Here is a 17,500-nt window from a genome sequence, read left to right as displayed (position 1 = left end):
ATCCCCCTGCGCCAGCCCTAGAGGTGCCAGGCTCTGTATATCCCCCTGCGCCAGCCCTAGAGGTGCCGGGCTCTGTATATCCCCCTGTGCCACCCCTAGAGGTGCCGGGCTCTGTATATCCCCCTGTGCCAGCCCTAGAGGTGCCGGGCTCTGTATATCCCCCTGCGCCAGCCCTAGAGGTGCCGGGCTCTGTATATCCCCCTGTGCCACCCCTAGAGGTGCCGGGCTCTGTATATCCCCCTGTGCCAGCCCTAGAGGTGCCGGGCTCTGTATATCCCCCTGTGCCAGCCCTAGAGGTGCCGGGCTCTGTATATCCCCCTGTGCCAGCCCTAGAGGTGCCGGGCTCTGTATATCCCCCTGCGCCAGCCCTAGAGGTGCCGGGCTCTGTATATCCCCCTGTGCCAGCCCTAGAGGTGCCGGGCTCTGTATATCCCCCTGTGCCAGCCCTAGAGGTGCCGGGCTCTGTATATCCCCCTGTGCCAGCCATAGAGGTGCCGGGCTCTGTATATCCCACTGTGCCAGCCCTAGAGGTGCCAGGCTCTGTATATCCCTCTGTGCCAGCCCTAGAGGTGCCAGGCTCTGTATATCCCCCTGTGCCAGCCCTAGAGATGCCAGGCTCTGTATATCCCCCTGTGCCAGCACTAGAGATGCCAGGCTCTGTATATCCCCCTGTGCCAATCCTAGAGGTGCCAGGCTCTGTATATATTCCCCTGTGCCAGCCCTAGAGGTGCCAGGCTCTGCATATCCCCTGTGCCAGCCCTAGAGTTGCCAGGCTCTGCATATATCCCTGTGACAGCCCTAGAGGTGCCAGGCTCTGTATACCTCCCTGTGCCAGCCCTAGAGGTGCCAGGCTCTGTATATCCCCCCAGTGCCAGCCCTAGAGGTGCCAGGCTCTGTATATCCCCCTGAGCCATCCCTAGAGGTGCCAGGCTCTGCATATCCCCTGTGCCAGCCCTAGAGGTGCCTGGCTCTGTATATCCCCCTGTGCCAGCCCTAGAGGTGCCAGGCTCTGTATATATTCCCCTGTGCCAGCACTAGATGTGCCAGGCTCTGTATATCCCCCTGTTCCAGCCCTAGAGGTGCCAGGCTCTGTATATCCCCCTGTGCCAGCCCTAGAGGTGCCAGGCTCTGTATATCCCCCTGTGCCAGCCCTAGAGGTGCCAGGCTCTGTATATCCCCCTGCGCGAGCCCTAGAGGTGCCGGGCTCTGTATATCCCCCTGTGCCAGCCCTAGAGGTGCCCGGCTCTGTATATCCCCCTGTGCCAGTCCTAGAGATGCCAGGCTCTGTATATCCTGCTGTGCCAGCCCTAGAGGTGCCAGGCTCTGTATATCCCCCCGTGCCAGCCCTAGAGGTGCCAGGCTCTGTATACCCCCCTGTGCCAGCTTTAGAGGTGCCAGGCTCTGTATATGCCCCTGTGCCAGCCCTAGAGGTGCCAGGCTCTGTATATATTCCCCTGTGCCAGCCCTAGAGGTGCCAGGCTCTGTATATATTCCCCTGTGCCAGCCCTAGAGGTGCCAAGCTCTGTATATATTCCCCTGTGCCAGCCCTAGAGGTGCCAGGCTCTGTATATCCCCCTGTGCCAGCCCTAGAGGTGCCAGGCTCTGTATATCCCCCTGTGCCAGCCCTAGAGGTGCCAGGCTCTGTATATAACCCCATGTGCCAGCCCTAGAGGTGCCAGGCTCTGCATATCCCCCTGCGCCAGCCCTAGAGGTGCCAGGCTCTGTATATCCCCCTGCGCCAGCCCTAGAGGTGCCAGGCTCTGTATATCCCCCTGCGCCAGCCCTAGAGGTGCCAGGCTCTGTATATCCCCCTGAGCCAGCCCTAGAGGTGACAGGCTCTGTATATCCTGCTGTGTCAGCCCTAGAGGTGCCAGGCTCTGCATATCCCCTGTGCCAGCCCTAGAGGTGCCAGGCTCTGCATATCCCCTGTGCCAGCCCTAGAGGTGCCAGGTTCTGTATATCCCCCTGTGCCAGCCCTAGAGGTGCCAGGCTCTGTATATCCCCCTGTGCCAGCCCTAGAGGTGCCAGGCTCTGTATATCCCCCTGTGCCAGCCCTAGAGGTGCCAGGCTCTGTATATCCCCCTGTGCCAGCCCTAGAGGTGCCAGGCTCTGTATATCCCCCTGTGCCAGTCCTAGAGGTGCCAGGCTCTGTATATCCCCCTGTGCCAGCCCTAGAGGTGCCAGGCTCTATATATGCCCCTGTGCCAGCCCTAGAGGTGCCAGGCTCTGTATATGCCCCTGTGCCAGCCCTAGAGGTGCCAGGCTCTGTATATCCCCCTGTGCCAGCCCTAGAGGTGCCAGGCTCTGTACATCCCCCTGTGCTAGCCCTAGAGGTGCCAGGCTCTGTACATCCCCATGTGCTAGCCCTAGAGGTGCCAGGCTCTGTATATCCCCCTGTGCCAGCACTAGAGGTCCCAGGCTCTGTATATCCCCCTGTGCCAGCACTAGAGGTGCCAGGCTCTGTATATCCCCCTGTGCCAGCCCTAGAGGTGCCAGGCTCTGTATATCCCCCTGTGCCAGCCCTAGAGGTGCCAGGCTCTGTATATCCCGCTGTGCCAGCCCTAGAGGTGCCAGGCTCTGTATATCCCCCTGTGCCAGCCCTAGAGGTGCCAGGCTCTGTATATATTCCCCTGTGCCAGCCCTAGAGGTGCCGGGCTCTGTATATCCCCCTGCGCCAGCCCTAGAAGTGCCGGGCTCTGTATATCCCCCTGTGCCAGCCCTAGAGGTGCCAGGCTCTGTATATCCCGCTGTGCCAGCCCTAGAGGTGCCAGGCTCTGTATATCCCCCTGTGCCAGCCCTAGAGGTGCCAGGCTCTGTATATCTCCCTGTGCCAGCACTAGAGGTGCCAGGCTCTGTATATCCCCCTGTGCCAGCACTAGAGGTGCCAGGCTCTGTATATCCCCCTGCGCCAGCCCTAGAGGTGCCAGGCTCTGTATATCCCCCTGTGCCAGCCCTAGAGGTGCCAGGCTCTGTATATCCCGCTGTGCCAGCCCTAGAGGTGCCAGGCTCTGTATATCCCCCTGTGCCAGCCCTAGAGGTGCCAGGCTCTGTATATCCCCCTGTGCCAGCCCTAGAGGTGCCAGGCGCTGTATATCCCGCTGTGCCAGCCCTAGAGGTGCCAGGCTCTGTATATCCCGCTGTGCCACCCCTAGAGGTGCCAGGCTCTGTATATCCTGCTGTGCCAGCCCTAGAGGTGCCAGGCTCTGTACATCCCCCTGTGCCAGCCCTAGAGGTGCCAGGCTCTGTATATCCCCCTGTGCCAGCCCTAGAGGTGCCAGGCTCTGTATATCCCCCTGTGCCAGCCCTAGAGGTGCCAGGCTCTGTACATCCCCCTGTGCCAGCCCTAGAGGTGCCAGGCTCTGTACATCCCCCTGTGCCAGCCCTAGAGGTGCCAGGCTCTGTATATCCCCCTGTGCCAGCCCTAGAGGTGCCAGGCTCTGTATATCCCCCTGTGCCAGCCCTAGAGGTGCCAGGCTCTGTATATCCCCCTGTGCCAGCCCTAGAGGTGCCAGGCTCTGTATATCCCCCTGTGCCAGCCCTAGAGGTGCCAGGCTCTGTATATGCCCCTGTGCCAGCCCTAGAGGTGCCAGGCTCTGTATATGCCCCTGTGCCAGCCCTAGAGGTGCCAGGCTCTGTACATCCCCCTGTGCCAGTCCTAGAGGTGCCAGGCTCTGTATATGCCCCTGTGCCAGCCCTAGAGGTGCCAGGCTCTGTATATCCCCCTGTGCCAGCCCTAGAGGTGCCAGGCTCTGTATATGCCCCTGTGCCAGCCCTAGAGGTGCCAGGCTCTGAATATCCCCCTGTGCCAGCCCTAGAGGTGCCAGGCTCTGTATATGCCCCTGTGCCAGCCCTAGAGGTGCCAGGCTCTGTATATGCCCCTGTGCCAGCCCTAGAGGTGCCAGGCTCTGTATATCCCCCTGTGCCAGCCCTAGAGGTGCCAGGCTCTGTATATGCCCCTGTGCCAGCCCTAGAGGTGCCAGGCTCTGTATATCCCCCTGTGCCAGCCCTAGAGGTGCCAGGCAATGTATATCCCCCTGTGCCAGCCCTAGAGGTGCCAGGCTCTGTATATCCCCCTGTGCCAGCCCTAGAGGTGCCAGGCTCTGTATATCCCCCTGTACCAGCCCTAGAGGTGCCAGGCTCTGTATATCCCCCTGTGCCAGCCCTAGAGGTGCCAGGCTCTGTATATCCCCCTGTGCCAGCCCTAGAGGTGCCAGGCTCTGTATATCCCCCTGTACCAGCCCTAGAGGTGCCAGGCTCTGTATATCCCCCTGTGCCAGCCCTAGAGGTGCCAGGCTCTGTATATCCCCCTGTGCCAGCCCTAGAGGTGCCAGGCTCTGTATATCCCCCTGTTCCAGCCCTAGAGGTGCCAGGCTCTGTATATCCCCTTGTGCCAGCCCTAGAGGTGCCAGGCTCTGTATATCCCCCTGTGCCAGCCCTAGAGGTGGCAGGCTCTTTATATCCCCCTGTGCCAGCCCAAGAGGTGGCAGGCTCTGTATATCCCCCTGTGCCAGCCCTAGAGGTGCCAGGCTCTGTATATCCCCCTGTGCCAGCCCTAGAGGTGCCAGGCTCTGTATATCCCCCTGTGCCAGCCCTAGAGGTGCCAGGCTCTGTATATCCCCCTGTGCCAGCCCTAGAGGTGCCAGGCTCTGTATATCCCCCTGTGCCAGCCCTAGAGGTGCCAGACTTTGTATATATCCCCCCTGTGCCACCCCTAGAGGTGCCAGGCTCTGTATATCCCCCTGTGCCAGCCCTAGAGGTGCCAGGCTCTGTATATCCCCCTGTTCCAGCCCTAGAGGTGCCAGGCTCTGTATATCCCCCTGTGCCAGCCCTAGAGGTGCCAGGCTCTGTATATCCCCCTGTGCCAGCCCTAGAGGTGGCAGGCTCTGTATATCCCCCTGTGCCAGCCCAAGAGGTGGCAGGCTCTGTATATCCTGCTGTGCCAGCCCTAGAGGTCCCAGGCTCTGTATATCCCCCTGTGCCAGCCCTAGAGGTGCCAGGCTCTGTATATACCCCTGTGCCAGCCCTAGAGGTGCCAGGCTCTGTATATCCCCCTGTGCCAGCCCTAGAGGTGCCAGACTTTGTATATATCCCCCCTGTGCCACCCCTAGAGGTGCCAGGCTCTGTATATCCCCCTGTGCCAGCCCTAGAGGTGCCAGGCTCTGTATATCCCCCTGTTCCAGCCCTAGAGGTGCCAGGCTCTGTATATCCCCCTGTGCCAGCCCTAGAGGTGCCAGGCTCTGTATATCCCCCTGTGCCAGCCCTAGAGGTGGCAGGCTCTGTATATCCCCCTGTGCCAGCCCAAGAGGTGGCAGGCTCTGTATATCCTGCTGTGCCAGCCCTAGAGGTCCCAGGCTCTGTATATCCCCCTGTGCCAGCCCTAGAGGTGCCAGGCTCTGTATATCCCCCTGTGCCGGCCCTAGAGGTGCCAGGCTCTGTATATCCCCCTGTGCCAGCCCTAGAGGTGCCAGGCTCTGTATATCCCCCTGTGCCAGCCCTAGAGGTGCCAGGCTCTGCATATCCCGCTGTGCCAGCCCTAGAGGTGCCAGGCTCTGTATATGCCCCTGTGCCAGCCCTAGAGGTGCCAGGCTCTGTATATCCCCCTGTGCCAGCCCTAGAGGTGCCAGGCTCTGTATATCCCCCTGTGCCAGCCCTAGAGGTGCCAGGCTCTGTATATCACCCTGTGCCAGCCCTAGAGGTGCCAGGCTCTCTATATGCCCCTGTGCCAGCCCTAGAGGTGCCAGGCTCTGTATATCCCCCTGTGCCAGCCCTAGAGGTGCCAGGCTCTGTATATCCCCCTGTGCCAGCCCTAGAGGTGCCAGGCTCTGTATATCACCCTGTGCCAGCCCTAGAGGTGCCAGGCTCTGTATATGCCCCTGTGCCAGCCCTAGAGGTGCCAGGCTCTGTATATCCCCCTGTGCCAGCCCTAGAGGTGCCAGGCTCTGTATATCCCCCTGTGCCAGCCCTAGAGGTGCCAGGCTCTGCATATCCCCCTGTGCCAGCCCTAGAGGTGCAGGCTCTGCATATCCCCCTGTGCCACCCCTAGAGGTGCCAGGCTCTGCATATCCCGCTGTGCCAGCCCTAGAGGTGCCAGGCTCTGTATATGCCCCTGTGCCACCCCTAGAGGTGACTATTCTCTCTCCCCAGGTATATTATCACTGCTTTGGGATGGGTGACCCTCTCTCCCTGAAGTCGCCCCGCGTCGCCCGCCTGTACGCCCACCTGCGACACCCGGTGTACCTGGAGCTGCTTGTGGTCCTGTGGGCCGTGCCCTCGCTGCCCCCCGATCGCCTGCTCCTCGCCGCGTGCCTCACGCTGTACCTCTCGCTGGCGCACCGCCTGGACACGCACGACTACGCCTACCTGCGCTCGCAGCTGGACAAGAAGTTCCTCCTCTTCTCCCGGGAGGAGGGGGGCGGGGGGAAGGGGGAGTGAGGGGGGAGGGAGTGAGGGGGGGGGAGAGGGAGTGGGTAATAGATATAGAGACACACAGGTGGATACACAGGTAGGTAGATACACAAATACACAGGTAGGTAGATACACAAATACACAGGTAGGTAGATACACAAATACACAGGTAGGTAGGTAGATACACAAATACACAGGTAGGTAGATACACAAATACACAGGTAGGTAGATACACAAATACACAGGTAGGTAGGTAGGTAGATACATAAATACACAGGTAGGTAGGTAGGTATACAAATATACATGTAGGTAGGTAGATACACCGGTAGGTAGGTAGATACACAAATACACAGGTAGGTAGTTACACAAATACACAGGTAGGTAGGTAGATACACAGCTAGATGGATAGATACACAGGTAGGTAGGAAGATACACGGATGGATACACAGGTAGGTATACACAGATGGATAGACACAGGTAGGTAGGTATACACAGATGGATAGACACAGATACACAGGTAGGAAGATACAAGGATGGATACACAGGTAGGGAGATACAAGGATGGATACACAGGTAGGGAGATACAAGGATGGATACACAGGGAGATACAAGGATGGATACACAGGTAGGGAGATACAGACGGATATACACAGGTAGGTAGGTATACACATATGGATAGACACAGATACACAGGTAGGTAGGAAGATACACGGATGGATACACAGGTAGGGAGATACAGACGGATAGACACAGATACACAGGTAGGTAGGAAGATACACGGATGGATACACAGGTAGGGAGATACAGACGGATAGACACAGGTAGGTAGGAAGATACACGGATAGAAACGTAGGAAGATACACAGGTAGGGAGATACAGGCGGATAGACACAGATACACAGGTAGGTGGATAGATAGGCAGACATAAATAGACACAGCTTCACACATACTGTACACACACATATACACACACGGATGGATGGACGCACGACAGATGTGCAGATAGACAGACATTCTCTCCCTCTCAGCCTGATACATTAGAAACTGTTTTTATATACTTAGCTGTTTCCTGCAATAAGGCTCTTGACAGCCAATAAATATCTCTGCTTTTTATACACTCCCAAATCTCCTTTATTTCAGACACTTATTGCGTGTGTGTGTGTGTGTGTATATATATATGTGTGTGTGTGTGTGTGTGTGTGTATATATATATATATGTGTGTGTGTGTGTGTACCTTAATTTTTGATTATTAAAGCTCAGCTAACACGGTACTGATATATACATAGATATATATATATATATATCTATGTATATATCAGTACCGTGTTAGCTGAGCTTTAATAATCAAAAATTAAGGTATCGTCTATTCATTTTTGAACATACATACAAACATACACACACACACATACATAAATATGTCTTTGTACTTAGTGTATTGATCCAGAGGAAGGCAAACAAAAACCCCAGAGTCCTATCATCTAATGATATCTCATAAGGGGAAAAATACATTCCTTCCTGACTCCAAGAATTGGCAATCGGATTACTCCCTGGATCAACATCCTTCCCTTGTATACTTATTGGGTATATCACTGCATACCTTTCCCATCTAAAAAGATGTCCAACCTTTTCTTAAACATATCTCCTGTATCTGCCCTCACAGCCTCCATGAGTAATGAATGCCACATTGTAACTGCCCTCGGTGTAAATAACGGGTTCCTTTCCTCCAATCTCACTGGACACTTCCCAGTGTCACCCCCCCCACCCCTCTTCCTCCTCCTATAACTCCCTTCTAGGTGTGGGCTGCTACCCCTCCCCCTACACCGCCTTCTGCATTACCTACGTACACACGCGCGACAATTATCATTTGTATATTCAATCCTCCCAACGGGGTTGAATTTGGTCCAGAAAACTCACACTATGGTAGACTTCACAAACCAAAAACAAGATATTACGCCTGGTGTGCTGGCAGATGGTAACGAGTAAGACGCCCGATGGGCAGTGACGTTCATGTAGTCCTTAGTTTGGCATGGGCCACTTGCCCGCATATCTGCGGTTTAAGTACATGAAACGGCGGACACCTTGGTGACTTCCATGCACATGTCCCTGTATACGCCTGGAATTACTCCTGCAGAAACATCTTCGGGACGGAACATGGTGGGGTGAACGTTGAGTTGCCATTGGCCTGTGAACCTCCCCGGCAAATTAATTGCAGATACAGTACCATCTCATGCTAGCATAACATCCATAGCCTTCGTTATATTCTGTGTCACAGGGCTGCCTCTGATCATAGCTACTTTTCATTTGAAAAGAAGTCTCGGGGTTCTCTCCATGTGTGATTGACCGAAGTGTCTCTCTTGGCCATCTCTGGAGATGCATACCAAAGAAGATGACCAGCGACTGGCCGAGTATTGTATAACTTAAAGAAGCACTGGGTCTTGCTCTAGTAGAGGATTCTGATGACGACGAAAAGCAAGTTGGAAACCCACTACTACCCGCTTAATCCCATGGTGGTAGTCTACAGGCTCTCAATGGGATGACAACTCTGGATGTAGCGTAGCATCGAGGAAGTTCCAAGGTGGTCACTTTTCGTGCCCCTGCTGACTTCACCCTTGCGTACAGACCCACACATGTTTTCTGGCTGGAATACATCATGCATAACCTGACATTTATCTGTATTAAACTTTATCTGCCATTTACCTGCCCAATTTTCCAGTCTCTCCAAGTCCTGGAGAGAAATTACACCCTGCTCTGATTCTATTACCTTAACATAATTTAGTGTCATCAGCAAAGATGGAGACTTTGCTCTCGATGCCAACCTCAAGGTCATTAATAAAGAAGTTAAAAAGCAAGGGTCCCAGTATCGATCCCTGAGGTACTCCACTCACGACTTTAGCCCAACCTGAAAAAGTTCCATTTATGACAACCCTCTGTTTATCCTTCAACCATTTTCAATCCAGGTGCATATATTATTACTGAGTCCAATTTGCTTTATTTTGTACACCAACCTCTTGTGTGAAACCGTATCAAAAGCCTTTGCAAAATCTAAGTAGACCACATCAACTGCATTACCCTGGTCTAAATTCCTACTTACCTCCTCAAAGGAACAAATAAGGTTAGTTTGGCATGATCTATCCTTCATAAACCCATGCTGACTATTACTAATAATTTTGTTTTCCTTTAGGTATTCCTGAATATTATCCCGTATTAAACCTTCAAGTAGTTTCCCCACTATTGAAGTCAGGCTTACAGGTCTGTAATTCCCCGGTTATGATCTAGCTCCTTTTTTAAAATATAGGCACCACATCTGCTTTACGCCAATCTCGTTCATTCACGGGGATTGGTTTTCTGGTGTTACGTTGCCCTCCAGTCTCGATTTTAAGGAATTCGCTTGGAATCTATCCATCTGTTTCTCACGGATCTCTGTTCTTTTCATGCTATCGCGCCCTCGATCTTAGGGACTTACCCATTTCCACTGGGAATAGTTTTGACGATGAGTGCCATCGGCCACTCGTTCTACCTGACCCGCTTGTCTTTGAGTATGACGAGATTGGACGCTTGAATGTTCCGGTCTGTCGGACTCACTCGAATATATGGAATATTGCACGCCAAAACAAACAACAATTTGAAAAACTTACCTCGCCACCAGCAGGAGATATTGTACGGTGAGAGTGGATGTCAGGCACGCTAATATCTTCACGTCATATCAAAGATTTATTGTAATCCGAGCCTCGCGGTGAGCAGCATTGCCAACGTTTCGGGCCTAACCATAGCTTCGTCAGGGTTAATTAACATAACAGTGGGGAAAAAAGCCATCTTAAATAACCCCCATATATCGCCACCTGTCGGAAGACGATCGCGTTGCAGTCACGCTGAACTTCTTCAGGTTTCGTGTTCACCGTGATGCGTATACACTTCTCCATGGTGTGGAAGGGAAACCGAGACTGGTTGTGTTATACCGAACTTGGTTGGTTGCGGGATGCGGGGGGATCTGGAGTTTCTTTGTCACAACACTGGGGCGGGTGGTCATGGTAAGCAAGAAACTCTAGTGGTAGGGAGTCGGTTGGTGGGACTCGATAGGGTATGGTGATGTGAGTTTTGGCTACTGGCGGGGTCCCTGTGGGTTAAGTGGATGATGGTAGCATGGGTCATTCCCCCCCAAGCTGGTACGGCTGATGGTTGGTGGGCTACCAAGACTTGGCTTATTGCCAAATTCTTGTTACTAGTAAACGTTGTGGCCGGTTTACCCAGAAATCGCTGTTTTTATTGGGAGACACTTTACCGGGAGGGAGAATCGGTTGGGGAGTTCTTTCACACTCGTCTTTCTGTGCTGGCTTCAAGGCGTGGTCATGTCCAAAGCCGAACTCCAAATTCTCCGCCATCTCCAGAACCACGTGACGGGCACCACCAAAGGTGAATTTCGGCAACCCCGGGGGGAATGTCCGCCCGCGGCCACTAAGGGCCGTCCCCACACCGCCTGTTCACGTGGCGCTAGGATGCGAATGTCCGGGTCACGTGATGCAGCGACAACGCATATTATGTGATGACAACGCGGTTCGCGTTACCTCACTTCATCTGGGAGTCTGTGCGCGCAGCACTGTGTGCGACGAGCACAGATTACACACGGGCATTATGTTGATAATTATAAATAGAATAAGTGTATCAGCCACCCCACGGTGCACTGAGCGGGGATATGAGGCAGGGAGGGCCGGAGCAGGGGGAGGAGCCGGGAGCGACGCGCGAGCTGACCTGCAACCCGTAGAAGGGCCTACTGTAAGGCCTGAGAGGCCGGCGCAGGGTGTGGTCCTACAGGCCCGTGGGTCAGGTTGCAAAATGGCAGTGTCACAGGGCAAGCGAAGAAGGTAGGGAGCGGAGGCAAAAGATTTGGGCCCGGGGGGGGGGTTGTATGGACCGGTGTGAGAGCGAGGCGGGTCCAACCAGATGCCAGTGGTGACGTTTGCGAAAGTAAGGCCCAACTTCCTGTCTAGGCCAGCCGGGCCCCTCCAGAGCCGCCGTCCCCGGGACATGTACTGAGAAAATATATTTTATGTACTGTGTATCCTCCCTAAGCCTGCTGGTCAGAAAGCGTATTGCACAGCAGATGCTAATGCCAATTATAGACTATGGAGACATAGTATATGGCTCGGCACATCAAATCCACCTTAGCAAACTTGACACCCTCTACAATTCAATTTGTCGTTTCGTTCTCCAATGCAACTACAACACACATCACTGCGAAATGCTCAAAGAACTAGATTGGTCATCACTCGAGTCTAGGCGCAAAGTTCATCTTTCCTGTCTTGTCTTTAAATACTTTCTGGGCAAGCTACCCAGCTACCTGAACAAGCTCCTCACCCCTACCACATACAGCACCTATCACCTGAGATCAGACTCCAAAAGACTGCTCATGGTCCCAAGGCTCAACAAAGTATCCGGCCGCTCCTCCTTCTCTTACCGTGCACCCCAAAACTGGAACAACCTACCAGAGACTCTCACATCCACCACCAGTCTAAATTCTTTCACATCTGAGACTTTCTCACACTTTAACCTGGTCTGTAAGTGTTTCATACGCCCATAATATATATTATCTGTTACTGTGCACGCAATGTCTTGTATATAATGTATACCCTGTTCATTTATGTAACTGTATTTGTAACCATGTATTATTTCTCATTATAACTCTGTGCCCAGGACATACCTGAAAACGAGCGGTAATTCTCACTGTATTACTTCCTGGTAAAATATTTTATAAATAAATAAAATTATATATATATATATATATATATATATACAAATAACTGTGAGCGCAAACTGTTGAGATAAATATAATATAGTAACAATTTAATAAGGAATCAGTAAATGATAAAACAGAACTGAAGGTGGAAATGACAATCCTAAATGAATAAAATGCACATGAGCGACAAATACACAAGGAATAATAAGGAATAGCGGAGGATGCTGCAGCAAGTAAGGGGTTAATCCCGAGGTAAGATCAGTCTGTAATGAGTCCCGTATATTAATATGCCATGTCAATCCTCCTTTGGTGTGTGTATATATACACACGGAAAATAATAAACATTCCGATACGAATATATAAAATAGGTAAACAAACGTGTGTGCGTGTGCGTGTGTGTGTGCATGTGCGTGTCAGCACGCGTGTCGGCTCCGACTGAAAACCATGACCTTGACACAGGGGGAGCCTGGTTCAATTCCCGGTGTCGGCTCCTTGTGACCTTGGGCAAAGTCACTTTATCTCCTCGTGCCTCAGGCACCACAAATCGTAGACTGCACGCTCTGCGGGGCAGGGATGGGGCCTGCAGAAATGCTGTGTACAGCGCTGTGCGCACTGTCAGATCCACACAAGCAATGAACATTATAACAAGTGGTGCAGTACCCAATACTGAACACTAGGTGGCACAGATAGACAGATGAAATGTAATGATAGCTGCCAATCCCCTATGTCTTGCACTGAGCATATTTCAGCCCCTGGATTCTTATCCTGGGATGGGGTGGACTTGTTATAATTAGCTGAGCCCAGGGGTCCCCCTGAGAGGATCTGGCGTTCCTCTGACCCCAGGGGAAACCCCACAGTTCCAGAGGTACAAGCAATTTTGTCCACCTTCTTTTTTTGTTGTTGTAGGGTTTTAATAGGGGATTTGAATTTCTAAGGGGAAACCCTATTCTGTTATATGGGGGGGGATTTTAATTGAGGGTTGGAGAAAATGCAGGAGAATTCCTAACAGGGGTTAAACTATTTTGGAATTTTCCTGGCAGATAATATAGGATTTCAACCCCTTATGTAGAATTTCAAGCGCCTAAGTAAACTATAGGGGACATTTTTAGGCGTACAAAATAATTTCTTTTATGGGCGGTGTTAATATGGGATTTGAGTTTCTAAGGTGGAAACCTATTTCTAATGGATTTTAGTGGTGTCTTTACAATCCCTTCACTGTGGGGTTCATTGGGTATTTCTGGGGTGTTGAGTTTATTTTCGGGGATTAGTCTAAAACGAATAGAAAACATAGGGGATTTTTTTTTTTTTGTAACTTATTTTTTATTTAAATTTTTAGAAAAACAAAGGGAAATAGAAAATGGGGTGGGGAGGGGGATAGGTACCACAAATTTAACACCGGTATAAAAAAAAATATATATATATATAATGACGCCAGACAACCACAACGCCACAGATGACACAGAGTAACCGACTCTCTGGGAGAAAATACAGCCCTCGGTTCGCAGTACAGCAGGGCCCCGCTTCTCGGCGCTTCGCTTTTCGGCAATCCGCCGATACGGCGGCACCGAGAAGGGGGCCGCCATCTTTGATTTTTCAGTCGCGCATGCGCAGAACGGGCGGGGCCGCCATCTTTGATTTTTCAGTCGCGCATGCGCATACCGTAGTTTGCGCGCGCAGACCATAGGCCGCGCATGCGCAAAACGGCAAAAACGCCAGATCCGCTTTCCGGCGATTTTCACCATACGGCGCGCCCCTGGAACGGAACCCACCGTATACCCGGGGCCCCGCTTTATCACAAAAATTCACATATTCCCCCTAGAATGCCAGGACCCCCTGACCTTTTGAAATGTTCTTGAGTAATGTCTCACATAAGCTGTTAGTCTCTCTATAGATTGGACCTCATTTACTCTCCAGATAATCTCTCTCCTGGATGGGGGGGGGGGGCGGGACTTATTCTGCGATTGCCCGTCTCGCCGCAGTCAGAATGCGTAACAATCATTTATATATATTTTGGGTTAAGTTATCTAGCCGCTTACCCAGGACCATTATCAGCGGGTCTCGGGGGGGGATTCTTATCCCAATAGTTTCTCGTAACACAAATTCTGCACTATTCCCCCCCAAAATTTTGGGGCAAAACCACCAGAAATGGGCCATATCCCCGACGCCACCGCCACCTCTCCAGCGAAGATTCGTGGTCCCTGGATAAATCTGCCTCGACCTCTGAGGGGTCAGATACCATCTGAACATAACTTTGTAAATATTCTCTTTAGATATTGTACACAGTGAAGTATTCGTTGCATTGACACAAATATCTAGCCAATCTTCCCAAGGACGTCTCAACCTGAAAATCATGGGCCCGCTGATCCATATAACGGTGTGTGCAGGGAGCGTTGAATTCCCGAGAAATAAAAACTTGGTACAGCTCAACCCCCTTATAACGCTGCGCTTGGTGTCCAAAGACTCACATCGCGTTATAAGCGGATCGCGTTAGAAATAACGTACCATTGTATGCGTTGTACAATAAAGTATTTAAGACAACAACAATCGTGTTGTAAAGTATTCATAAATAAGAAAAGTGGGAGCCACGCTGGCACCGCGTTATATGCGGATCCGCGCTGTAGCGGATCCGCGCTATAACGGGGTTGAGCTGAACAATGTTGAGATAAGGCGCCACTGACGTTCCACATCATTCTTCGAATACAGAACACTCTGGGAAAGACCCCCCCCAGGGGGGGTACAGCTGCCTAAGATAACGAGAAACCTTGTCAAAATCTGAACACCTCAGCCCCCATGAAGGAGTATTTCTGGCAAAAAATCGCTGAAGTTGAACAATTTACCATTCAATAGCATATTCCCTGCATCTTTAGCCTTCCATAAATACAAAAATACCAGGAAACCAACCCCGGACCAAAGTCAGGATTGTCAGCAATAGGGGGTAACATCTCCAGGCAGCCGAAAGTAGACGATAATAGATTTTGACCCTACGCCAAATTTTAAGAGGAAATGTTATTGCCGCCGAATCCAAAAAAAAAGGTCTATTCTAGAACATTCTGTTGGCTTATTATTCCGCAGAAGGGCTGGGACCAACGCAGAGCTATGAAATATATTTTCGAAATCTGCCCGCCGATATTGATTTTCCTGAGAATGCCCCCAAAATGATTCTATTTTCAAATGAGAGGCATAGGGGGGGGGGGGGAATTTTTGAATAGGGGGAAATCCATGTCTTCATTATTTCCTGGCAGAGAATATAGGATTTGAACCCGTTATTTCGAGTATAACGGATTGCGAGGGAAATTTGTCGAGTGTCCCCCAAAAAAAATTTGTCGTCGTCGTGTTTTTAAATATGACGTTTGAAATGGGTTTTTTTTTTTTTTTAACCTCTTCCTCTGCGGGGTCATATTGGATCTTCGCCTCGGACCGGATAATAGGGGGATGATCTAAACGAACGGAGGTTTCCCCCCGACACATATTTTTTTTCTCCAGTTTTTCGGCAAACGTTTCTCTCTTTTATTTGGGAAGCGGAACAAGCAGCGCAGGGGGGGGGGGGGGGGGTGTTCTAATAGGGGAACAGACAAATAGGGGATTTTCTAAAGCAGGGACGGAAGGCGCTCTTATATGGGATTCGCTGTGCCGTAATAGGGGGGGGGGGATCTCTTTTGTTAGGGTTTTACGTGGGGTGTTGAGGGGGGGCTTACGGACCCTGAAGCAGGGATATGTTTAATTGGGCTGTATCTCTCTCTTCTCCTCCTCCTCCCCCCCCCCCCCTCTCTCCTTCCTCTCTCTCCTCCCTCCCCTATACTCTTAGCATTATTCATAGCTCTAAACTCACTCCTCCTCCTCTCCTCCTTCTGATTCAATCCCTTCCTTTCACACGCACCCTTTCTTCTCTTTCTCTCTCCCCCCCCCCCCCTTTCTTCTCTCTTCTTCTCCCCTTTATTTAACGCGGGGGGAGGTATCCGTTTGCCCTACAAGTTTTCAGAAGGGGAAAAAACGTGTCGTTTTTTTTTTCTTGGGGGTTTTCCTCTCTTTTTTTTCCCCTTTTCCCCACTTTTTTTCTCAACCATAGTTTTACACGTCTCCCCCCCCCAAAAAAAGACAGACGCTTATAGGGGATTGTATAGTTTGGGGGGCAAATCTAGGGGGGGGGGTAATAATGTTTTTAAGGGGAGATGCTGTGTGTGAGTGAGTTGTAAAAAGGTTACAATGTGTTAGCACAAAGAGCAGGGCAGTATTGGTAGTCAGGGCTGTTCCTCTGGTCCTCTCCTCACAGCACCCCTCTCTCTGCCCCACTCCCCCCCCCCCCCCCCTGTTACCCTCTGGGATGGATCCATGTGTATAAAGGAGCGGTGGAAATATTGGAAGGATTTAGTGTCTGGGGGACTCGGGATAAAGGTATGTGGTGACCTGGCTTTTTCTGTGTGGCTACGTTATATATATATATATATATATTATATATATCCGTGTATATATATCAAATATATATATCTTGTGTTGGTATTCATTTCAATTTGGAATGTTAAACATGTGTGTGTGTGTATGTGTGTGTGTGTGTGTGTGTGTGTGTGTGTGTGTGTGTCTCTCTCTGTGTGTGTGTGTGTGTGTGTGTGTGTGTGTGTGTGTGTGTGTGTGTATATATGTGTGTGTGTGTGTGTGTGTGTGTGTGTGTGTGTGTGTGTGTGTCTCTCTGTGTGTGTCTGTGTGTGTGTGTGTGTGTGTGTGTGTGTGTGTGTGTGTGTGTGTGTGTGTGTGTGTCTCTGTGTGTGTGTGTGTGTGTGTGTGTGTGTGTGTGTGTGTATGTGTGTGTGTGTATATATGTGTGTGTGTGTGTATGTGTGTGTATGTGTGTATATATGTGTGTATATATGTGTGTGTGTGTGTATGTGTGTGTGTATATCTATCTATCTATCTATCTATCTATCTATCTATCTATCTATCTATCTCATATCTATCTGTCTGTCTGTCTGTCTGTCTGTCTGTCTGTCTGTCTATCTGTCTATCTTTCTATATATATATATATATATATTCAGTCTCTATATAAACCAAACTCAATAAAACATTCTCACTCTCTCTAAAACAGTATTTCTTTCTTACAGTCTCTGCATAAGGAGACTGAAACACACACACACACACACACACACACACACACACACACACACACACACACACGTCTCTATGTATATATAGCAGTCTGTGTTTATACAGCTGTTTGCCTATGTCCCATTGTGTCTCTTTTGTCTCCCTGATTTTCATTCTCCTCTCCCCCCTCTCCTCATTATCACCCCCCCCCTCTCTCCTTCTCACTCTCCCCCATCACCCCCCCTCTCTCCCTCCCCTCTTGTCTGCAATTTATCTCTTCCTCTTTCT

General features: G+C 51.1%; 1 protein-coding gene across 1 annotated transcript in view; it reads left to right on the top strand.

Annotated features, from left to right (window-relative positions):
* Nucleotides 1-7,517, top strand: part of NRM (nurim) — a gene marked incomplete at its 5' end in the record, with an annotated part of 11,838 nt that extends 4,321 nt beyond the window's left edge. The window contains one exon of the mRNA XM_075583558.1: nt 6,145-7,517. Coding sequence (XP_075439673.1) covers nt 6,145-6,432 — 288 coding nt within the window. The remainder of the gene's footprint in view (nt 1-6,144) is intronic.
* Nucleotides 7,518-17,500: the final 9,983 nt, after the last annotated feature.

This window comes from Ascaphus truei, unplaced genomic scaffold, assembly GCF_040206685.1.
Source record: "Ascaphus truei isolate aAscTru1 unplaced genomic scaffold, aAscTru1.hap1 HAP1_SCAFFOLD_335, whole genome shotgun sequence".
Taxonomy (NCBI): domain Eukaryota; kingdom Metazoa; phylum Chordata; class Amphibia; order Anura; family Ascaphidae; genus Ascaphus; species Ascaphus truei.
This window is presented reverse-complemented; position numbering and strand designations above follow the sequence as displayed.